The 24,437-nt window shown below is 48.7% G+C and overlaps 2 protein-coding genes across 8 annotated transcripts in view; one reads left to right on the top strand and one right to left on the bottom strand.

The window, feature by feature from the left end:
• The window catches only part of LOC116964109 (triadin-like), a 33,156-nt gene extending 15,627 nt beyond the window's left edge, over positions 1–17,529 (bottom strand). For 2 of the 7 annotated variants that reach the window (XM_042794340.1, XM_042794342.1), the window contains exons 1-2: positions 17,437–17,529; positions 15,870–16,079 (exon numbers count right to left, since the gene is read on the bottom strand). In XM_042794340.1, coding sequence (XP_042650274.1) covers positions 15,870–15,918 — 49 coding nt within the window. In that variant the 5' untranslated portion in view covers positions 15,919–16,079; positions 17,437–17,529. Of the gene's footprint in view, positions 1–7,387; positions 7,438–15,869; positions 16,080–17,436 lie in introns of those variants that run through there. The other 5 variants (XM_042794341.1, XM_042794346.1, XM_042794343.1 and 2 more) reach the window with 5 other exon arrangements.
• A 303-nt stretch (positions 17,530–17,832) lies between these two features.
• OAZ1 (ornithine decarboxylase antizyme 1) lies at positions 17,833–22,192 on the top strand. The gene is given in 6 exon segments (XM_033002418.2): positions 17,833–18,035; positions 20,494–20,551; positions 20,553–20,639; positions 20,770–20,942; positions 21,471–21,556; positions 21,680–22,192. Coding segments are annotated over 6 exon segments (651 nt in total). The 5' UTR covers positions 17,833–17,919; the 3' UTR covers positions 21,811–22,192.
• Positions 22,193–24,437: the final 2,245 nt, after the last annotated feature.

Genomic DNA, 24,437 nt, shown 5'->3' with positions numbered 1-24,437 from the left:
GAAAGGCAACTCCCCCTTTTCATGCCCACAAAGGCTGTCCCCACCCCCAAATCACTCTGTAGTCACCACTGGGCTCTTCTGCCCTACAGTGACCAGGACCAGAGACAGAAGCTGTGGTGGCCCAGCAGGTGACGAGCAAGAGAATGAGGAAGAAGCCTGGAGAAACCAATCAGTCCGTGCCAGAATCCCACTGGGAGTGTTTTGCTCCTGTACTTGGAGGTGAATGATCTCATCGGAGAAACATCAAAGGCAGCAAACCATTTCTGCAGGTGAATGAACAACAGAGCCAGGCTGAGAACCGCGGGACAAGCCGAGACAGGTCACGGCACAAGGCAGAGCCGGGGTTTGGCTGCAGGGAGGTTTGAAGCTCTGGGCTGCCTCGTGGGAATTTCTTTTAAAGTCAGGCTGGGGAGGAGCGTTGGTGAGTAACTGCTCCATGGCAGGTCCAAGAAGTGAATAATTTTCCAAGAACAAAGGTTAAAAGCCTAGAGACTTCAATGAAAGGCGCTCTATAAATAGGACTAAGCAGGCAGAGCAGTGGGAACAACGGGCAAAAAAACTTGATGTGGAAAAGGGGTGGAAATGATCAGACACCCATGTTGGGATTGGACATGTGGTTGTCTCTGCCAAGCAGATGTTTTACATAAGTTACCATTGCAAAGAGTTTGGGGTTTTGGTTTGTTGTTTTTTTTTTTTTTTTTTTTTTTTGTAAAAAAACCCCAACTTTCGGACACCCCTCTGAGAGCATGGCCCGTTGCACCTCATGCCCGAGGAGAGCAGTGAGCTGTCTGAAACCACCGTGCCCCAGCGAGGCGGGACTGGACTTGTCCCCGGACCAGGGCACCGTGCTGGCGCGTGGGACAAGGCACCAGAGCTGCAGCCGAAATTTGGTGTTGCTCAAACCGTCACATGGGACGACTTCTGCTGCGCCCAGAGGAACCGGAGGAGCTTTCCGACTGATTTCTGCCCTTTTCCCCCCATCCCCACTCCCCTCATGTCTCTTGGTGGGGTCAAGCAGGGGGCCCTGGCTGGGGTGGGCAGGGACAGCCTCGCTACCGACGTGTGTGCTGCACGGTGGAGCTCTGCCTGCCCGTGCACAGACGTGTGGACCTGCATCTCCCTCTTTCAAACAGGAAAAAACATCCATCCCAGGGATATTTATCCTTCCTTTCAGTTTACCTGTTGCTGATCGGTGCTTTCTACAGTTATGAGAAAGAGGGGTGGGGTGTCAGGTAGCATGACCATGTACACTTTGGTTCTTTAAAAAGCGATAGTCCACCTGCAATAACAGGCTGTAAATGAGCTAACGCTGCTCAGAGATCTTCGAGTCACTACGGATGTAACTGTGCAAATGTCAGCTCAGGGCTTACGACAGCCAAAAGGCATCCTAGGGAACCTGCTGTGAGTGGTGCAGAGATGATGCTAGAAAAAACCCATTCTGTGTTTGCAGGACTCTCCTGTGCACTCATGTCTCAACCGCTGCCAGCAGCTCTGGTCACCTCTGAAAAGACACAGATAAGCAAGAAAAAGGGATGGGTGTGGGCGCAAACGGTGGATATGGCAGAGCTTCCACACGAGGAAAGACTGAGGAGAGGAAAACGTCAGCTTGGAAGAGAAACAAAAACCTGACAGAGGCTCCAGAGAGGGAGCAGATACTCTCCGAGTCACAAAGCACAAAAATTGGGGTGCCAGATGCAATTAGCAAGTGAGAGGTTGAAAACCAGCAAAGGCCGTCTGCGCAGACAAAGGAGTCGTGGATCTCATTGCCGTGGGATGTGGCAGGAGCCAAGTGAAAACAGACTTCGGAAAAAGAGTTGAAAAACCCACCTGAAGGAAGGATCCATGCTATTAGACTTGAGAGCCCAAGTTCAGACTCGAAGGTCCAAGACCAGCGGGTCGGCCGGCCGGCCGCGGCGCTGCACGCCTGCTCAGCCTGGCTGCGCTCGCTGACTCGCTGTTGCGGGGTAGATGCAAATCCAGCAAAGTCAGATGATTTACAGGAGCTTTGCAATTGTGTCCAAGGTTAGAAGCAGGGCCCAGATTTCCCATAAATTACTACATTAAGGCTTTGCATAAAAGTTTAACAGCATGAAGTATGATTCATGAGGAACCTGTAATGTTTAATTAAAGGGGAGAAACTGATCCGGCTGTGAAAATCTTCCAGATCCCGTGCCAAGCTCATCATTGACTTAATTTACGGGACATAAACAGGCCAGAAAATGGCATAAGCGGTAAAGTCATATAACTTTTGCCAATTTGGGATACAACGGCTGTGCAAAAGGAGGGTGATTTACAGACTAAATGAGATGAAGGCGGAGGTGTAGCAAGAAAACAGTGGATAAACTCCTGGGCAGCGCAGGATGGGAGGATCTAGCCTATACTCTGCTACAGATACTGTTTTTGCTACTGCCCTGGTTTCTGCCTCCTGGCCTGAAGGTCACTGGTCTTTACAGAGCCATGAAATTCCCCATTGGCTTAAATTACACATGGCCTTCAGGCTTCCAACTCTAGACGTCAAACCGTCAAGGCTGCCATGTCAGTGACATGGCCATAACGTCTGGTCTAACTCCAGTGAAACTGATAGAATTACTTTGGATTTACAGCAGTACCACCCCCTGCACCCCACCCGCTGCGGGGAACGTTTCTCCAGTTTCCCCGGGGCTCTGACTTCCTTGCTCTGTGCATGCCTCTCGGTGTAACCATGCCCACGGCGGGATGCAATGTGTGCCCAAAAAGGGATTCTCAGTATTATTCATATGGAAAAAATGCTGTGGGATTGCTTCCCTTCATGTAACTAACTGGTCCCATGACCTCAGTTTCATGATTCTTGATTTCTGAGGGAAATAATTTCCAATACCAAGAAGGGAGAGGCTGCTGGGTTTGTGGGGAAGGCAGCGGGGAGGCTGCAGTGAGCAACTGCTTGCAAAAGAGACCGGCTTGGGAGCCACACCTAAGATGAGCTCGGCTCCAGCCCTGCCTCCCCACACCATCTTTCTGGTGCGTTTTTAGCAACCATGAGCAAGCCAGTGAACTGGGACCCTGAGCAAGACCTACGAGCCACAGAAACCTGTTGCTGGAGACGCCTTTGGTGGCGTGTTCACCAGTCCCTAAATAGAGCAGCTCTCCACTTACGTGGTGGAAAAGAGGGACGTGAAGAATTCAAAACCAAGAAGGGAGAGGACGTTGCTGCAGAGCTACTCAAGTTCAGCTGCAGTTTCACAAACGCTTTAAATATCACTCCCTGCTGTCCTGTCCAGGCCTGGGCAGGGCAGAGAAACATGAAAGCTCAAGGTCTTGGGGGGAAAAAAAGTGAACAAATAGAGGGGAATGACAAGAGCGGCTCCCTGACTGTACAAGGAGATGCTTCCAGCTCCCTTCCTTCCCTCGGTCACTGTAGGAATCAGGATTTTGCAGCAAACTTGAATCTGAGTACTAGAGAGTGAAAGGAACTGCAGTGGCAATCGGGTGGCTCATGTCACATCCCTGAAGCACCCCACGGGCAGCCGCAGGACGCAGTGCCACAGCTAAGGACGCGGGAGGAAAACCAGCCTGCCTCCTGCTCCATCCCCGCCTTGGGAAGAAGGCTCTCCCCATGTTTCAGAAAGACACCGGGTACACAAGAGGGATTTCAAAGCGGAAGAGAGCAAACTGAAAAGGCAAAAATGTACGCAAAAAAGCCCAACCCAAGACTTTTGGGTGCGACAAGCATTGCAGGTGCTGGGAACACCTCCGCAAGGGGAATGTTTGAGGATAAGCACCAGCTCACACCATGGGTAAGAGAGGGTTTCACCCTAAATCCACCATCCCAAACCATACAACAGTATCTTCCAGAGCTTGGTTCAGTTCAGCTTCCAGCATCCAAACAACAGGTTTTTCTGTTCCTTGTCTCAAGATACGAACCACTGCTTGCCACATCCCACAACCAGAAATCACCCTCAACACCCAGCCTATAATTTCCATTTATTTAGCTTAATCCCTTTCACAATGCATCACCCATGCCGTTGCCTTCCTCTTTTGGGTGCTCACCACTTGTGACTGGCCTACGGCGGCGATTGCTCAGCCGACCTGCAACATCTGCTCCCATCTTCTCTGGTTTTTGGGGACAAACCCAGGCCCAGCTCCCGGGAAGGTTTCTGCCCTGAGCATTCCCACCTCCATCCTCACAGTGCAGATGACTGAAGGTGGCTGGTGGGGCCGGCGTCTCGCAGCACAGGGATCGGCTGGGGACGGGAGCGCAGGGGCAATGCAGAGTGGCGAGGGAAGGCATGGTTTGCACAGGGAGTTAAAAAAAGTCAGCCCAGTCAGCCCTGATTGCTAATGAAAGCCTCGCAGCTGCGTACCACTGGGATTTTCCTTTCCTTATACCTGAGAACGTTGTTGTCAAGACCACAAAGAAAACACAACGAGAGCAAGAGCAGGAGATAAAGAGGAAAGCTGGGCAGCACTGCGTGTGGAGGGAGGGGGGGAGATGTAAGAGGGAGAAGGAAAAGGGTCAAGGATGTGGGTGAGCAACTGAGCCAGAAAATCGGGTAAAAAAGGCAGGGTCTGAAAATGGTGAAAAAAGCAAAACGGAGCACCACGGCAAAGCAAATCCATGGGGAGGAGGCAGGAGAGCTCCTGGTCAGCCCCCAAGGACAAAAGCTGCGGAGGGGACGGACAGAGGGACACGCAGCTCTCCCGGGTTGTGTTTGCGGGATGGCGAGCGGCAGCCCAAGCACCAGAGCCGTGCCCACGGCCAGCGCGTCGCCCCGTGCCCCCGTGTCCCTGCCCGCTCCCCTGGCCCTCGCCGCGGGGGAGCTCGCGCCCGGAGGGTGCTCAGGACCAGTGATGGGCCACAGCTCTCCCCGCCGCGGCCACCTCTCCCATCTGTTTTTCCTTGTGCCAGATGGGAAGGGGAGGGAGGGATGGGGGATGGGGCCGCATCGCTGGGATGTCGGGGATTCATTTCTTTCTATTCTTTTCCCAGTGACATTTAAATGGCTGGCCCCAAAACGCTTTCTGATTGCTGTTTTTTTTTCCCAATGACACAAAGTCTTTCAGAATAAATCATTTAGAGACACACACACACACACAAAAAAAAAAAAGCAGCAGCTCTGACCCTACAGGCACATACACCTCCCTCCTCCTCATCCTCCCCTACAAGCGTCTTTTGGAGCTGCTCAAGCGAAGGGGAGAGTGAGCAGGAGTAATTTTCCACAGATGCAGGGAACAACTGAGCTCCGCATGGTTTTCGTCGTTAAAATGCTTCCCTCCAGCAGTTTATGTTCACCCACACCAGACAAAGGCGATATGCGTGCAGAGACCAGTTCAGTCTTGCTCCACCCGCCGGTGGTGAGGAGTCGAGGTGCGGGGTGACGGGGAGGAGGAGTGGGGGGAGAGATGCTAATGCCATGAGGTGGGACCCACTCCAGCTCCTCTCCCTGCGCGGGCAGGGGATGGCTGAACCCAGCTCTGAGTCACCCTTACTCAGCCCCGGCACAGCCTCAACCGTGCTCAGGTACCCGGGCTGGTTTGGGGAGGGGAGAGGGGACGGGGCAGCTCTGGCACAGAGGAAATGCGTGCGTGGGTTTAGGGGGAAGCACCACTCAATGCTGCTGGTGTGGCACCATCGTCCCCGCGAGGCTGGGGGAGGAAGGAGGCCACATCACTTGGCAGCAGTGCTTGCTTCAGCCTCGTGCTGCGGGCCCAGCTTCTCAGAGGATCCATCCCCTCCACTCCCACAGGGTCTCCAACCACCCCACAGAACGGGAGACCACCTTCCCCGTCCTCCGTGCAAACACCAGCCGGCAGCGGGATTGCTCCCCACGAGGGGAACACGTTCTTGTGCTGAGGGTGGATGCTGGTACCCTGTTTCTGCTGAGAGGCTTTAGAGGGGAGCAAGGGGAGGTGGTGGGCATCCTCAGCACCGTCTCCCCAACAGCACAGCCCAAAGCGGGCTGAACACTGCTGGGGGGGGGGGGCACGAGGCTGGGGAGTGGAGCTCAAGCCCTAAAGCACAGCAGGGCTATCCCCAAGTCGAGCAAAACCTCGCTGCGATCCTTTCTCCTCTTTGACCTCGATTCCCATCCCGTTTCCACCCCTTTCAGATAGAGGAACATACTTCAGTCAGTGGCAAGCAGTTCTCTGGTGCTGAGCATCACCTGCAGCCCCCTCAGGAGGAAGGAGGATGGGGTTTGAGCCCTCAAACATTCCCTGCCCAGGTGTCAAACCTACACATGGCTATGAAAAGCACAACTGGTTTTTATAGCACAGATCTGCCCAATATAAGCTGCAGGCTTTTGCAACTAAAAGAGCTTTTAAATGTCCATCTCTGGGACCTGCAGGACAGCAGGGTGCAAGTTTGTGGCTGGCAGCTTCGCTGCTCTTGCACATGAAGTCACAGTATTGTTTTGGAGCCCCTTCTGGCACCTCTTCCCCGAGCGGTGCCTATTAAACCCACCATCCTCAGAGATTCGCTGCTCGCTGGGAGCACGCAGGGCTGAAGGGACAATACCACCGGTCTCGTGGGAACCATGTCAAGAGGACCTCTAACCCTGAGTGTGATGAAAGATGAAAAGCAACCAGTTTTCACCCCCAAAAAATCATGTTCTTCGTTCCTTTACAAAGATCAGCACATGGGAGCTAAACAGACTCAGGCCCAGGCTCCTGGTGGGAGATCTCTAAGCAACATTTTTGTGGTGCAGAGTCAGGTTTTGCCAAACTCCTTCCACCTAGATACCACCGAGCCAGCGGTTCAGACCGATGCTGGTTTGTATCCCTTTGCCAGACCACTGAAGAAGGCTTTCAACAAAACATCAAAGCAGAGACCCAAATGAATCACGATCCAGTGCTGAGGCTCCAACAGCCCCTTCATGAAGCACAACAGCCTAAGCCCTACTCCTTGTTGAATTATAACCCCCCCCCAGGTGGATGTGCCAAGCTTTTCACGCCCTGGCTGTGTGTGCTTTTTAAACTCTTTTTCCAACGCCCAGCAAATACATTTAGAAATAGTTGGGTTTTACCTAAGAGGTGATGGCACTTACGTGGTCACAGAGAGATGCTTTACATATATAGCTTGTGTGGGAAAGACTTCAGATGGCTGAGATACTTCCTTGACAAGAAGCATAACAAGAAGAAAGGAAGCTTTTACAGAAGGCAATCCTCAGTTTGCTTAGCCTAACAAAACAAAGGCCAGAAGGGGTAGGATTGCTACACATAAAAGCGCCCAAGAGAGAGCTGAGACATCTATTTAAACATAAGGACAATGTTGGCATGAAACCAATTGGGAAAAAAATTGGCTACAAGTAAATATAACTGGGATTAAAAAGAGCTTCATAACTTAGAGCACTCAGCTTGTGGAATGGCCTTGCAGGAGACACACTGGAGGCTGTGGGGGTAGAGCACTTACCTTTAGGAACAGGATCCTAAGACCATGTGTGGACAGCAGGTCTGGCTTTGACTCAGAAGGTCTTTCCTAGTCCTACGCCTCCATCAGTAAAGACATTCCACGTGTAGGTCTCTGAAACTGGGAAGCTAACCCTTGCAGCGTAGGGAAGTCCCTCAGTGTCCCCATAAAGCTGTGTCAAGAGCTCTTGAAAACTTCCCAGATGAAAAGGCAACCCAAGAAGATACATGAGCTGACTTCCTTTGGATTGTGTGTGCCTTGAGATTGGTAACTTTTCAAAGTACTATAATGAGCACAGATCTTGGAGAGCTACAACAATAGCTTATTTTTAAGGAAAATTAAGAACAGCTTATTTTTCCTAATCTTGCAGTTTCCTCCAAACAAATGTGTCACAGCTGTTATACCTGGAGGTCATGGAAAAAAGGTCTCATCGGAACTGCTGCAAGAAGTATTTTGGCCAAAGAAAAAGAGTTTGAATGTGTCCTGTACGAATACAATGAGAGACTGAAGAGAAACTGTCTTCTTGCCCATGGTAACAGAATGATGAATAGCAGTCACGAATTTAAGGGGGAAAATCCCAAATACTTTGTAGCCGTAAAGACAGAAAAGTATTGGAAGAGATTGTCTAGGGAAACGCCGGCCTCCCTAGCACTGAAGGGTTTTATGAACAGGTTAGATACATCTCTCAGGAAGGATTCCTGAAAAGCTGATCATTTTGGGCGCAGGAGCATGGGTGTTATGGCCTTCTGCAATGGCAGCTGATATCACCTGTGGTACAAAGCTCAGCACCCAGATGAAGACGACGTGGCCTTCTCTGATCACTTATGTTCAAGGCTGGATGAAGAATTGCTGCTAGCTGCCAGCACGAACCCAATGGGCCCTCCACGTCCTGCAGTGACCTGGAGATGCCAGTCCCCCAGCCAGCCCGAACGCCTCGGTCCCAGCCTGTAGTGTCACAGTCTGAACTGGGATGATAAAGGCTTAATCAAGCCTTATGTATTACTAAACTTTATTTGTGTTGCTTTGCATGCAAGGCTCAGGAAAGGCTTGTTGCTAAAATTCAGAGTTTTAAAAACCTCAGGGACACTGAGAGTGGTGATGCAAAAGTAGTGATGCAAATAACCAGAGTTCCAGTGCCATCGTGTCGGTGTTGTGTGACAGACACAAGCTGCAGTGGTGGTGGTCAGAGCCATGCAGAGGCCCGGGGTGGTGGTCATGTCAACTGACATCACCATGAGAACGATAAAATTTTTAAAAATATAGTATTGTATAAATTGGTATCTTGCAGCCACCTCCATAACAATTCATGGGGAAAAGTATCCTGTTACCACAAGCAGGCATCTTTCTGAACCCATTTAAAATCTTAAAACCACAATATATAAACCTAACAATACCAAATGGCAACACATCAGGAAACCATTGAAAGAAAATCCCAGTATAATGAAAAGCAAATTAAACATGGCTATCACTGCCAAAGAATAATATCCCATAAATATTTTTAAAGGCAACAAAGAGGATTATCAATGACAGTTGGGACAGGATAAGGACAGATAATTTAGGTTCAAGAGAACATTTTGCTTATTTCAAAAGTACATTGAGGAGACTTTTAAAAGTGACCTAAACTCCCCAGTCCATTTTCTGTAGGATTTGAGGTCAGAGGAGGCAGCCTGAAGGGAAAAGAGGTGCGAGACCTCTTCAGCTCCAATCTCAGCTCTGCCTCTGTACAGCCTGAGGCTGGTCCTTCCTCCCTGCCTCAGTTCCCCAATCTCTGACACAAGCGCAGTAAGTTACAGGCTCCAAAGGGAGCACGAGGGCTGCAAGGACTGAGAGGTATCATTGGAAGCTTAAACATGTAAACCACAGATCCTGCTTTCCCTGTCTAACGAATACAAGTGGTCCCAGGGATGGTGTAGGATCTGCTGCCACTGCTACGACACGCTCTGATCTCTGCAGGGATCAGTTTTAATGTGCATACTCTCGCCCATTAAGCCCGTGACTTGATTTAGCAGAACTACAGAGCTGCCGTACTGTGCACATTGTTCTGACAGCTGTTAAGGACTGACCTGCTGGCTCTCATTACTTCCTGTCACATCCTGTTCCTTGAAGGATAGCTGATTACATTTTCCTCCCTAATAAGCTCAATGAGTCTGAAGATGGGCTGAGACTGCCCAATTGGACAGTACCTGATTTTTGGCTTTCACTGCTGCCTGATGGCTGGCAGTCAGAGATTGAGGATATGTCTACGTGTGAAGCCAAACAAACGTGGAAACCTCATGGGGAATAAGGAACACCGAGCTCAGAAATTAATGTGCTGTGGGACAAATGTCCAGGGAAGCACCAGGAAGGCAGAGCACCATTACAATCTGCATTGCAACCTGAAAGGACATACCCACTAGACAATCCAAAATGGAAACTCTCTGACCCAAGAGAGGACAAACATTTATATGGGGATCAGATGTCCAGAGGACCAGAAGTAATAGCTCTAACAGCTAAAATGCCCCCAAAACAAATTTCAGAACTAATTCGTAACTCTTGTCCAGACAGTTTGTTTTCTGTAATCACAACTGCTCCCTTTCTTTGCATACACCTCTGAAGCAGTAGGTTTTCAGATTGTCATCTGAAGTACTTGGTAAAAGTCTCTGTAAGCAGGAAATCAAACTAACTAGGTCATCGGTCCAATCCCAAACAGTAATTTCAAGGTTTCTTGCCTTCCTTATGCCACCTCTTTATCTTCTAGCACCTTAGGAAATCTGTTGGTCTTATTAAGAGTCACAAGCACATGCTTAGCTCTGCATGGAAGTGCGCTTTTGCACTCCCCAAAGCTTAGGCTACCCTGCCTCTGCAGCAGGAAGCCCCGGGGGTTGAGTTGGGGTATCTGCATGAGATTGCTGGGCTTACACGCAGCAGGACACATGGGAATAAACAGCCTCCCTAAAGCCTGGCTACTTTTGAAACACAGGGACGGGCATCATGATGCTCTCGGGATGCTGCTGGAAAACACTGCAATGCTTTGCACCGAGTTGCACCTTTCCAGCAGGGAATGAACCCTCCAAATCTCTGCTTCTTCTAGAGTTAACAACAAACAAAAGGCAGGGTAGGTTAATTTGTACCTAGAACTGCTTCATAAATAAACACCTTTAGGAAAACTAGAAAATTCTAGCAATGAAATAGAGCTGCCTTAAAGTCTCCACTCCTAAGTGGGCTGACAACCTGCTGACTTATTTGATAGCAGTTTGCTGTCAATCCCTTATGAACTTCACTATTGCACCAGTTGTCTTTGGATTTCAGTTTGTTGCTTACAGAACAAGCTGTGGGGAGATGCCAAGGTCTGCACGGGTCAGGGGTCTGCTCCTCACCCACTGCTCAGAGGGGCTGAAGAGGCACAGAGGCAGGGCAGGTTGGACGGGGTATGCAGCAGGGGAAGCTCGCGTTGCCATCGCTCTGCCTGCTGCGTGGGCAAAGGCTCACCAGAGCTGTCAAGCTGCCGCCTTTCACCAGCCTGAAATTCAAAAGTATTTGTTTTGAAAAATGCAAACAACCCAAGCTGCTAAGCTGGCCTGATGGCTGGTTCCAGCTCCGCTCTCAATCAGAGCGATTGCTGACTATCTTGGTGCACAGAACTGTGAGTAAATATTGGTTCAAACATGGATAGCGCATGGGCAGAAGCACAAGGCTGCATGAAGTTCAAATAAATAGTCTGGGAAAAGTGACTGCTGCCAGGGCTGGACCTCCCCCGTCCCTCTTGCGGCACCCTGAGGGCTGCCCTGGCTGTTAGCACAGCTCCAGGTGAGCTCTGGCCAGTGAATTTGCTAAGCACTGAATCCACAGGGATTATACCCAAAATAAAGCACAAACATACAGCTGGAAGAAATCTCACTTTGCCAATTCTGCAGGTCAGAGGCCATTCTTGGGCTTGCTCTCAGCTACAGCACAGGGGTGAACTGGTTCACAACTTTCTAAAGGATGAGTGTGGGATATAACTTATTGCGGGCTAAATAACCTTCCCTGCCCTCGAGGCTCGTTCATTTTATTTATGGGAAAATATGCTCGTTAATGCTCTTATCACAGGAATGATCTAATCGGGGGGGGGGGGGGGGGGAAGTCTCCTTTGAATACATTCATTTTAATGAGCTGCTCGGTGAAATGTTTAGGCAGGCAAAACTGACTCTGAACTCGTTTCTGACAGAGCAGACTCTGCACAGGTCTTAACGCTCATCCTGCTGGCATCTGTTTGTTTTGATAACATTTCCAAATGAAATTACGAGTTACAAAAGCCGAGCTGTACTGTGCATTTCCTCATCCCTAAGGTTGACTGATCCAAGCACAATAGGAACTGAAGGAAAATAAGCCGCGCCGTCCAGCTCGCCTTCCCGACAGAGGCTGTGAAAGCAGCCCATCCTGCAAAGAAACATCAAACTGTGCTGAACTCTTCTGTAAGAGAAAAGGGAAGCTTAAACAAAAAATAAATTAGTAAATCCACCACACAAAGGCTCCAGCAAGCAAGTGAGGGAAAGGGGTCAGCAGAGAAAGAAAATGTTCACGAAAGAATTCCAGAAAGCCACTGCACATCGAAATGCTGATTACGACATGATTGCAGTGGGTCTCATTTTCTCAGGACCCGGCTCTGCAAGGTGCTGTGCACCCCACCGCTCCCTCCCACGCTAACGGGAAGGAAAGTGCTTGATCTCCTCTCTGAGTTGAGCTCTCCTCTGTGGCACTGCACTGTTGATAGAACCGAATCTTAATCACCTCTCATTAGCTTGGGGAGGGGGGAGCGGAGGTAGAAGAGGGGATGGAGATGTGAGCTGCATCTGCTCCAACGTAAACGAAACAGAAGATGGATTGTGGAAGGGAGGATGTTGCAATGTCTTCCACTTCATTGTTTTGTAACTACCTCTGAATTCCTCGTGACCATTTGTTCATAACTGGCAGCAACACCCGGAGAAAAATCAATACAAAAATCAAGCTTGTGGAACATTATTCTTAAATTACAGAACTTTAACAACAAACTGCTCAAGCACACTTATTTCCCCAGAAACGTTAAGGTGGCATCCTCTGCCTGTATCTCATTTCTCTCGCTGTTGGCTAATCCACTCTCTAGATGAGTATACCTCCTGTTCTCACTTCAAACTTCTCTCCTCATCCCCACATTGTTTTTATACGGAAACTGAACAGCACTGCCTGGTAAGTTTGATCCTGCAAACTTAAAGAAAATAACTCAGCACCTATGAGGTGACCATCACGATGTTGTACTACACCCCTAAATCAGATAACGAGACTTTAAAGCATTTTAAGCATCTGTTACCTCATCTGCATTCAATATATAGTCCTCTTCATACCAGCTGTTTTTAAGTGAGAAAGCAGAGATCCAAAGTTTCTTTGTAAAGAAGTACAGACATTTGTTGGCCTAACGAACTATGACTGCTTTCTTCTAGTTCAGTATCTCACAAAGATCTTGGAAAATAAATTCCCTGTGCTGGTAAACATCTAAGAATTCCGGCTTAATTTGGCAGTGGCATGCAGAATCTCCTTCCAGCACAAGTGGGTCTGCAGAAAACCTGACCTTCAAATCAAATCAGTCTTGCACTGATGACAATGAAAATGAGGAGAGTTTTCCAGCTAGAATAAGTGTTCTAATTACATGCCCCACAAAGATCAGAATAGATTCTAACACACCAAATAGCGTTTTCAGTGGGGGAGTATTTAAAATTAGATAACTGGTAGTTAACTGTTACCTGTAAGGAAATGAACCAGAAGTTCTAAGGAAGGAGATGGGTAGACTTAAGATCCTTGCTTTATAAGACTTATAAACTATAGGTCTTACGAAGTTTAGAAGTAATACCGTCCACTGTTTTGGTAAAGACCTCACAAGCTTTTGCTGTACTTCATCTCCAGACAGAACTGACCAAGATGAAGATTTAAATTATTCTGGGGCTAAAACTGGCTAAATTATAGGGTGGATAAGTCATCATACATAACAATTTATATGAAAACAGGTCATGGCGGACTGAATCTCTGCCTTAGTTTCTGTCCTGTTTTGGTGCTTGGCTACATCTCTAGATAACTTAAAGCTGTAAGAACAAGTAGAATCTTCCTGGAGTGGTAATAGAGCGAAAAGGCAATCAGAACAATGTTGTTTTATAGTCTGGCTCAGTTACTTTATTAATATTTTTTTTAACCATTTTTGGGGAGTTCCTAAGTGTGTAATGCTATGTAACGACTGCACATGCTTTGCAAGAGAGCTCATGTTTTTCTTTCTGTTGTACTTCCCTAATCAGCAAATCAGAGATAGCTTAATTCCCATGATGCTTCTAAATGTCATAAACATCTATTTCCACATTCAAGAAGAGCTATGACAGCATGATGCGGCTAAGCAGAAAATATAGAGGGACTTCTGCTACATGTCAAATATAATTTTTTTCCCATTCACCTTCACTGAAGCTTTGTTACTCCTCTAGAACATGGATGCAAAAGCTGCTTCAAGGAAGCTTGCAGCAGCCTCCAGTAGCCTCTTCAGTCGCAGAAAAACACACAGAAGCACTAATATTTGCAGCCATGTTATTTAGATATGTTTTAATCACCTAAACAGAACAGTTTATCTTTTGTCCTCTAAATAAAAGGTGTGGTACAACCACGTTATCAATGTGCAGGACTTCAGAACCAGCAAGTCTGATGAGCGTTTCAGGTCCTGTACATCTTTCTAAGCACTAGTTTCATGTCATCTGATCACAAACACTTGCAAACCTGAAAACAGACAATGAAGAAAGACATTTAGTTACTTGTCTTTGCCCATTTTTTGCTCTAACATCTGTTTACAACAGCTACCAGTTTTGAATTTGACTTTAACTTATTCCTGTGCTGCCATAAAATATTCTTCCAATCTTTCAGAAAGTACAAATTCTAAAAGCTTGATAAAGAATCATTAACTGGTGGTTTTGACTAATGTTTGAGACCTCTTGTGTTAAAAGAAATTGAAAAGCATGCTGAAACCAGCTAAAAAAGGAAAAAGAAGTTCTAGAAGATAAAATTTGTTGGCTTTCCTCAACCTGAAACTGTTTAAACTTGGATTCCTAATGTGGAATTCAGTTGTGTTGCTGCTTCTGTACTTTCTCCGCTAACAGATCTGGTTACTGAGTAACTCAGACTGTACAAGATATTGTCCCAGGTCGTTTCATACAGCTTAATTGCTATGACCTGCTTGTATAATAACACAGAACAACTGGGACTCGCTGCACGCTTTCCTCTGAGGAGTTCAGTAAGCAGTTCGGGAGAGAATTGATATGAGCTCCCTGCTGTATCTCCTGCTTTGGGGGCTATGCTCATCCTTTGAAACCTGTTTTTTGGAGATGGGAAGGCTGTGGTAGTTGCGAGCCAGCGGAATGAGGGGGCCTTTGACAGCGTATTTGCGGACACCAGCATAGGACTTGGGATGAACTATGTCCTCAGGACTTTGATGGACAGGATTCTCTATTTCCAATAGTCCATCTTGCCTGTGTTGAAAGCTACTGTGCCACAGCAGCTGTGGGCAAGGAGGAGAGGATGAATGGATGCCCACACATCAGCTGTTAGGGTCCACTGCCCGGTGTATTAGATAATACCAGGGCCTGAGATGGGTTTGGACTCCGATGCCAAACTAGGAATGCAGCTGGAGCAACCCAGACACTGACACAGCTACTTCTGCTTACTCTGCCACAGGTAGGGTAATCATGGCAAGCCAGTGGTAAAAAACAGCTGGAGATGGCAACATCTCAAACTGCCTCAACTGGTAATCCTGGAATTGTGAGTCAGAGGCTTCTCTGTGAGGATTTATGAATCACTGTCACTGCTAAACTGGAAGTCAGGCTATCTCAGCAAAACTGCAGCTGGAACTAATCCCACATGATATTTAACACACAAAACCAAAACAGGCTGATTGGGCTTTTTGCAGACTACAGAACGCCACAGTGTTATCCGGGTCACTCAACTGTAAAATGGAACGATGGCTCATTTTGATGACAGGTATCCAAAGGGCAAAGCTGTTTCCAGAGCCACAGTAACGAGGAAAGCAGCTGCAAAGATGATGTCCTCTGACACAGTGCCATTATAAGGAATTACAGCTGGATTACTACATAAATAATAAATGCCATTATTAGAAATAATGAAACCTATCACAAAATGGTAAGGCAGTCCTTCTGTCGACTAACACATTAATTCCCCCATCGGGAAAACCTTTCTAAAACAACACACAAAACATGAATTGCTAAATCTTCTCTGATGTGCTTCATTTGGTCCGGATATTCCTGAATTGCAGCTATCCCATTGTTTCAAGTTGGTCTCTGGGTAATGCATTAAATGGCAGTCGGCTTCCCCTCCCCATAAATCAACAGCCAAATCTAGAGAGCAAGATGAAAGCAAGCACTAATGTCTCAGTTATGCTGTGTTCTGGGAGCTAAGTGCAGATACCTGCAGCAGGAAAAGGATTTTTCTTGCATACCTCTTAACTTACCATGACTCCCAGACAAGTCACTGGCTGCTGGCCAGGCTAGGCTTCTCATCTAAGCTGTAGGAGAACAGACAGTGTTTTCTTTTGGCAATATACTTTGATCCATCATAGTCAATAGAGCAGTTTCAGGACACAGAAGGTGGGTGAGGACTTAGACACTTATCCTTGTGTAAAGTGGAACCAATCAACGGACTATCCATGTGCTCAGAGCTCCTGGATGGGAATATTTTAAAGCAAATAAAAATAAGCAAGATAGTAAAAAAACCTAAAAACAAACAAAAAAAATAATGGCCAAATGCAGCTATGGTACCTAAAGGCAATAAAATAGGTTTGTCATAACCCAAGTTGAATGAAGAAAAAAGAAATACCGCTACCTAAATTTTTTTACAAAACCAGTATTTTGAAAACCATTACAATGTATCTTTGGTAGCTTTCATTGTCTCCTATAAACACCTTATTACACTTAATTTACAAGGCATACCTGACTTCAAACTTAATTCAGCATAATTTAAACCATTATTTTGACCTTTCTTTCCATAAAGGGTAAGATCCACTGTTTAGGATGTGCCCTAACTTCTGTGATGTTTCTGATCTGGTCTTCAGGCTGAAATATTCAGAACTGGCTGAGTCAAAGATCTTCTGTCGTGGAAATTATAACCTATTTACCTTTTGTACACATTTGTTGCTTTAAGATTAATTGTAAAGATTTGCCCCCACCCCCAAAAGGATGAAGCTGCTTTCATCAATATCGTCCAAAAGAGAAGCAGGGTGTCTGATTTTCAAATTCACATCCTTTCCTTCAGACTTTGTTCTTGGGGCTGCAGAAAGACCCAAATGTGTCCCCAAGCCCCGGATTTCCAAAATCCTTGCAGCAGATGAAAAGCAGAGCACTTTCCTGTCACGGGAGTGTTACGGGCTGTTTGTTATGGGGCTGGGGATGCTGACCAACTTCTGCTACGTAAATAACTAGGGTTTATTCACTTCCTCATGAAGATACAACACAAAGCCTTTTTTCTGCCTAAAATATTACCACAAATCATTCCCCAGACAACCAAAACTATGAATTACCGCACCAGCCAGCACACGCAGGCCCAAGGGAAACTGGGGGACATTGCACTGGGAGGCAGGAGCACGGCCACAGCCCAAAACGCACACCCCAAAAACGGGTCACGACCTCAGCCCGTCCTTTTAGGGACCCTCTCCAGTACGTGGGGGATTTTCTTCTCAGTTTTTTAACGGAAGTTTCTCTCAGCATCGAGCTAAGAAACGTTTTGCGCGACTGCTCAGAGGGCGGCGACACCCCCCGGGTCCATTGCTGCCCACGGGAGGCGCCGCTGCCGCCCCTCTGCTGCCTCCACCAGCGAGCGGGCAGCCCCACGGCCGTACGGAGATCACGACCCCCGGGGCCGGGGCCGGGGCCGGGGCCGGGGCCGGGGCCGGTCCGCACCCCCACTCCCCCCTCACTCCCGCCCGGTGCCGACGGCCGCTCCCCGCCCCGCTCCTCCCCTCCCCCGCCGGCGCATGCGCGAAGCCGGGCCGAGCCCAGCCCCTCCCTTCCCCCCCAGTTTACCTCAGCCAGGCGGGGGCGCGGACGCGGGACTCGAACCGGCGGCTCTGAGGGGAGTGAAGGCTGCGGCGCCGCGCCGAAGCCTCCCGGCCGAACCCCATCAGGCCCCGCCCACCCACAGCGCCCTTAGCCAATCAGAGACCTTTCTTCCCCTCCCCCCCCCTTCCCGAGGCCCTTCTAACCAATGCTGAATACCCTCACGCTGCCAGCCAATAGGGAAAGAGCTTGCTGTTCCACCCCAAACGCGCCCTTCAGCCAATGGGAAGCGAGTTTTTCTAAGGGACAATCAGGCTGTTCACCGGACGGGAGTCCTTTCCTAGTCGGAGGCGTGGCTCACCCCGCGGGGCGTTGCCATGGAGGGAGGCGTGGCCTAGGAAGGGTATATAAGGACCCACTGCGGCGGCGGTGCCATTTTGTGTAGCAGAGGCTGGAGAGCGGCCGGCGGGAGGCGGCGGAGGGTTTCGGGGTTCGGACCAGAGCGGCCGGATGGTGAAATCCTCCCTGCAGCGGATACTCAACAGTCACTGCTTCGCTAGAGAGAAAGAGGGGAATAAAAGCACCATCATGCCCGCTGTGCTGAGCCTCAGTACCGGACAGAGCAGGTGAGGGGCCGGGGCCTCCCTCAGCCTTCGCACCGCTGGGCGCTCGCCGCCTCCTCCCTTCCCCTCAGGGCCCGCCCTGATCCTTCTCCTCCTCCTCTTCCTCGTCCCTCAAGCGCCGGTCGCCTCCCCCGTGACCGGGGGGAGGGGAGAGCTGCTCCGTGGCGGGTGGGGGAGGGGCGGCCCGCGCCGCCGCCTCAGCGCTGGGCGCTGCGGCCTGGTCTCCTCCCCCGCAGAAAACGGGGGGAGGGAAGAGAGGAGAGAGAAAAAGAGGTGGTTTTTTTTTTTTTTTTTTTTTTTTGAACGCCCAAGGCGGTGTCTGCCTGCTGTAGCGCCGGTTGCGCCCCCACCCACGCCTCGGTCCGGCGTGACTCGCCGCCGCGCCGGGCGACACGTCCCCCTCCCCCGGGCGGGCCGCCTGCGGCCGCCGCCCCCGTAAGTCGCCTCACACCGCCGGTGCCTCCCACCGTGTGCCACGTTAGCTGCCGTCTGCCTGCGCGGGGAGCTCCCATCGCATCTCCGGAGTTGTCATAACCGTGGGAGGAAGCCTTGAACAGCGCACACCGGCCCCTGACGGGAGGCGGCTGAGCCGGAGGCCGCTCCCGAGCAAGTTAATGGGCTGAAAGGTGCCTGGAGGCAAAAGCCGGGCTGGAGACGGGGCCTGGAGGTGTCGTCATCCTGCTGGGGGGAAAAAAACCCCAACAATTAGGCAAAGATATCAAAGGATCGAAAGCTGTTATCCCCTTATGTAATCGTAGATATTCTCGAAAACTAATCGAGGATACTGAGCCCGAAGTAGAATGTAAGAGTGTTCTACTCTCAAGGAGAGCTGTTAGTTTAAAACTCAACCAAAAGATTAAACAATCCTGAGAGATGCTGGGAAGAAAATACCTGAATTGGGGTGACTGGTGTAGTGTGATGGATGCTTAGGACATCAGTCTGCCTTGTATGAAGGAAGCCGTGATTAGACCTTGTATGTGGACTGTGAAATTTTTTTAAAGGCCATTTTTATACTTGGCTGCTATTTAAAGATTATTTTTTTCCAAGAAGAGTAAGTGTACACAAACATCACTCTGAAATACATTCTTGATTGCAAAGTGTAGGCAGTGTTCATTATGCACTGCCTTTCATTGGGCAAAAGGTGGAATTGTGTAAAGGATTGCTCCTGCACACTTCTGAATGGGGTGCTTAAAGGCTTATTTGTAAGGGTAATCAGGAATGGGTAGCCCTACAATCGTTCTGAGATAAAATAAGTATCTGATGCTAGTACTAAAGAAAAGCGTCTCTCAAAGAGCTTAAAATAATAGATTGAACACTAATTTAATTGAGAGAGCACAAATTTATTTTTTTTTAATGAAACTTCGCGGTTGCTGTGCTTAATAATGCCTTCCAGCATACAGTATTCGAGCTATATGGCCATTCAGTGCCTTTCGAATGTGGATTATTTGTGACAAGTTTCAAGCTCATTAAAAAAATGAAACTCATATGAACTGTGCAAAATGGTGGATTATTTTGTACATGTTTATTCTGATTTGCAAATGGCTGCTGGCACTTACAGACAGGACGATTGTGAAAATTTCCCTAAGGGCCTCGATTGCTGCATCTGCTGAGATGACGCAACTCAAGAGTGAGCCTGCAGGGTGAAGGATGGTGCAGAGGGAGGGGCCAGGCAGCACAGCGTTTGCTCTTAGTACAGTAGAAGGCTTATTTGGTTAAGCGGGCTTATAGGGGGGTGAAACTTAGTGTGCATACAAGAAAGATGTTTCATATCTTAAGAGGATAACCTTCTTAAGTACTGAACTTCGCCGAGCAGTGTAGAATTTCGCTGAAGAATTTGTAGAAAGGTTTGTAGGTTGTCAGGTGTGGTCTTGATGTTAAAACTGGTCAGTTGGCCTCTGAGCATGGTGAAAACACTTGAGGTGGTGACATCTGTGAGGCTATTTCATGTAATTTTCTGACCTCAAGCCAAGAGTACTGGTGCAAAGGTCTGAGGTAATTAGGGCTGTATATCACAGGGAAAAATGATCCCTAACTTGCTGGGCCAGTGTACTCGTGCTAATTTAAGAGAACAAGGTGGGGGAGAATATGGGATCTTGCATGTGTGATAGCAGAATGGTTCTTCTCTTGAACCATTCTCAAGCATACTGCTGCCTTGGTATAGAAATACACCTTGCTTACTTCAAGCTGAGAGTATTTTCATCTCCAAGTTAGTCTTTCTCTCCAAATACTGCAGTAGCAGCTTTCTGACCCTTGTGAGTCTGGGTGTGAGGCAGTGTGCTTGTCCCTGGTCAGGAGGTTCCTTTGTCTTGCCAGTTGCTCAGGTTGCAGTGGGAGGAGTTCCTTTGGCCTAGGTTTTGGGTTTTGTTTAAATCTTGCCATCTGATCACTGTTTAAAACCTAGAATTCACAGGGCTTTGTCTAGCACTTCTTGTTTGCCTGTTTAACTGTGATCCCTTTCTAGTTCCAGGGTTCCCTTCAATTGCTGTAGTAACCTGGGTCCGGGGCCTCGGTGGTGCTCCTGATGTCCCTCACCCACCCCTGAAGATCCCAGGTGGGCGAGGGAATAGTCAGAGGGATCACAATCTTTCAGCTAATTTATTTTATTCGGTGAGTATGAATAATGATAAGCAACTTGCTGTGGTGAGCTTGAATGCATTTTTTGCCTCAAGCTTATTAATGGGAGTTATCCCTTCTCCAAAATGAATTGGAAATAACTTTGCACGTATTACTGCTACAGGATAATCGGCTGAATGTAACAGAAGAACTAACATCTAATAACAGGACAAGAATTCTGAATGTCCAGTCACGGCTTACAGATGCCAAACAGATTAGTTGGAGAGCAGTGCTGAACAACAACAACCTCTATATAGAAATTCCCAGTGGTGCTCTGCCTGAAGGGAGCAAAGACAGGTGGGTAGAATAAACTGCAGCTGCAGTTGAACTTGCCTCCCTCTTGAAGGCCTATCAGTGGAATAACACTTTCCTGTTGTTGCTGTTAGTTTCCATTGTTCTAAAAGTTGAAGTCTAATCATGGTACTTGATCTCTCTTATAAGAGGCTGCAACTGCATGATTGTAGTTTGAGGGCTTCTTGTACCTGCTTTGTCAGGCAGAACCAACCCAAAAAGTCGGTGATGTCAGTCTGTGTTCCCAGGTACTGGGTGGCTGTTTTTATTCACTGAAAACACCGGCCTGGTTCTCAGTCTGTCACTGCAGTGTTCTCCCTTCAGCTGAACAGAAAACACATTTTCTGTGTCACTGAAGGCCTAGATTTCTGCCTCAAATTAATCGTAGGGCTCGGGGATCTCCTGTTGGTGTGAGTCTCCAACTACTAGCCTCTTGTGCCTGTGAGTTCACGTGCAGGTTGGCTCACAGGGCCTTGGTATCTCTGAAGGAAACGCTTGCTCGTGTGCACTGAACGCTTTGTATTTGTCTTGTAGTTTTGCAGTTCTTCTAGAGTTTGCTGAAGAACAGCTTCGAGTTGATCATGTGTTCATTTGTTTCCACAAGAACAGAGATGATAGAGGTAGGTATTAACTCGTAGCACTGTCCAGAGATGTGAATGCAGTATTTGAAGTTGGGTTTGGTGGATGCTTTAACTGTTGTACTGTATCAAGTGGATGAAACTTGTTCTCTGCTTTTTTTCTAGCTGCATTGCTCCGTACTTTCAGCTTTTTGGGCTTTGAGATTGTGAGACCAGGGCATCCCCTTGTCCCCAAGAGACCAGATGCTTGCTTCATGGCCTACACGTTTGAGAGAGACTCATCAGAAGAAGAATAGATTGCAATGTTTGCCTCTTAGAGCTTTCTTGTTGTCTATAAAGATGATTCTGTAGAAATTTTGTCAACATCTATTACAGTACATATAAATCTGTATGAAACATTGTGACCAACTGCTCTGGTGGTGAGATGTTGAAAATTTCAGACTCCACATCTTTTTCTGGATTTGTGCGCATGTTGTGGTTGTGCAAATAAATGCTCCCTCCAAATTAGCAGTATATTTCTTGAAGTTTAATATTGTGTTTGTGATACTGAAGTATTTGCTTTAATTCTAAATAAAAATTTATATTTTACTTTTTATTGCTGGTTTAAGCTGTTTAAGACTTGCACTCTGAAGAGGTGGCTCTGGAACTGCCCAACCATTAAAGCTGCAGGTATGGAAAGGCGTTGGTCATTCTTTGCTCGACTGGAACTCATGACTCTGATCTACCAGGACTTGAAATATCTAGCAATCCTATAAAAGCCTATTTTTAGTGAAATAATTAGCGAGTTGTTAATTTCTGCTGGTAATGGGGGGGTTGCTACATCCCTCCTCTGTTAGTGTTTCATACTTCAGGGCATGTGTTGGTTGAAGAGTCACAAGTGAAATGGTGAGAAGCCCAGCTCGTGGCTGCCTTGAGCTTCAGCAGTCTTTGAGTATCAAACATTCACTTTGATACCTGAAGTCTCGATGTTGCCAGTAACAGCAGAGCCTCGCACCAACGCGTATTGCAGCAAGGCTTGATGAGTTCTTTGGCTGTGATCTAGGAAAGCTTGGGGCACTTCTGTAGCTAAATACTGTCATTGAGGCTGGGCAGCCTCCAGAACTCCTGCGGAGTCTGATGGGCTGAAGCGTAAGGAGAAGGGGCTGTTGTCAAGCAGTGCCTGTTCTTGGGAGTCCACCGATGGCTGTTGGCGTTCAGGATGCTGACCAACAGGGGAAACGGCTGCTTGTGTAGTGCTGGAGTTAACAAAACTCGTGCTGAAGTTGCCAGAGATGTCTCCAAAGGGCTGTGCTTTAAAGCCTTGTATTTATTTATTTTTTTTTTTTTTTCCCCCTGTACCTAACGCAGCTATGGAGGCTTGCTTGGCACCATTTGAGCTGATTAATCTTTCCTGTGAATCTCTGGGCTGGGTTATTTTACCAGGTTGTTTTGCTGTGAGTCAGCATAATCAGGAGCACATGATCTTCAGGGGTGTGTGCTCTGCCAGGGCCTGACAGCCCCACGGAGCTTGGCTCATGGAAGGTTGTGCGAGTGAGGGGGCACAAGCATCACCCCCCCCCCCAGCGCATCTCTAGGCAGATGTTTTGGGCTAAGCAGTAACTGCACTCGCACGGGACACGCCAAAATGCAATCCCCGAAGCTCCCTTCTCAGCCACGCAGCACAGAGCAGGTCCTGTAGCAGCATCTGTAACACGAAGCAACTCTGGGCACGGCACCGTCTTCCCGGAGAGCCTGATGTTAAATTAGCATCACACCGAAAAGCGGGTGTTCTTGATGGTCTGTTTAATTGGCTTCAGCTATATTTATCAGCCTCTCGCTAATGCTGCACCAGCTCAGCCTCTGCTCTGCTCCTCGGGCGCTGGGGTGGGGTGTGTAGTCACCTCTGCTGGGGCCGAGGCTGCTGGCTGTGCTGAGCCCCAGGGTGCGGGGGAGCTCTCCTCCTCACAGGGCTCTTGCCAATTTTTTTTGTGGCCGCACGGTCATGTTCCTCCTGTGAGGTGTTTCTGGAAAGCTGTGCACTTGCTCTTCTTGGCGTGCCGAAGGCCAGCAAAGAGGAGGGGGGCATGACTGGGGAGAGCATGGTCCTCCTTTACTCAGCAGGCCAGCCAAGCTCTGAAGTTCGTAAGCTGATTCTCTAGAGAAATTTCTGTTTTCCCCTGCAATGCTCTGCTGTGGTCTGCTTTCCAGAGGGATGTGGGAATGTGGAGATGTATGTGGTCCTGCCTTGAAGGCCACGGCCCCCAGTAGATGTTTCGTGGGTACCCCAGAGGGCTCCTGGCAGAAGGGGAGGGGGGTCACCCAAGGTGGACACCAGAAATGAGGGTGCAGGAGGTGCTGGGCTGGGCCTGCAGGCGCCGGCAGAAGCGGGTTTTGTCTTTTGTTTTTCCAGGATCAGATGCCCAAGGTGACGTTGGGTGAGCTGCTGCTGTGCCACGGCCTTTACTGCCATCTTGTAGCCATGTGAGATATTACAGGGGAGAGTGGGGACAGCAGGGACAACCCCTCCCGCGTGTTTTTGACCCCAAAGCCCATACTGAAATTTGAACGTTTCTGTGGCCCGGCTGTGCTTGGGTGCTGACTGTGTCAGGGTCCGCGTGGCCGGGGAGCTTGTTTGGTTCCCCCCTGGTTTGTCTGGCCTGGGCGGGGGGGCTGCACTGCTGGGTTTGGGTGCTGCTCGGGGAGGGAATGATCCCCCCCCCCCCTTTGCACGGAGCCTCGCGCAGAGGGGCTGAGGGCTCGGCTGGTTCTTCAGCCCCGCTTGCAGCTCAGGGGATGAGGCTGCTGCCTTGCCCACGCTCAGCGGGCAGGGTGGGAGGCAAAACCCCACTGCCTGGGGGAACTGGGAGCCTGCTTCTCTGTGGGTTCATCTTGGGAGGGGTCACAGCTCCGGTTTACTAAGTTTTGGTTTTTTTTATTTTTTTAA

The sequence above is a fragment of the Tyto alba genome, unplaced genomic scaffold (genome assembly GCF_018691265.1).
Source record: "Tyto alba isolate M040663 unplaced genomic scaffold, T.alba_DEE_v4.0 Super-Scaffold_20000042, whole genome shotgun sequence".
Lineage (NCBI taxonomy): Eukaryota > Metazoa > Chordata > Aves > Strigiformes > Tytonidae > Tyto > Tyto alba.
The sequence above is the reverse complement of the archived record's forward strand: the minus strand, read 5'-3'. Positions and strand labels throughout refer to the sequence as shown.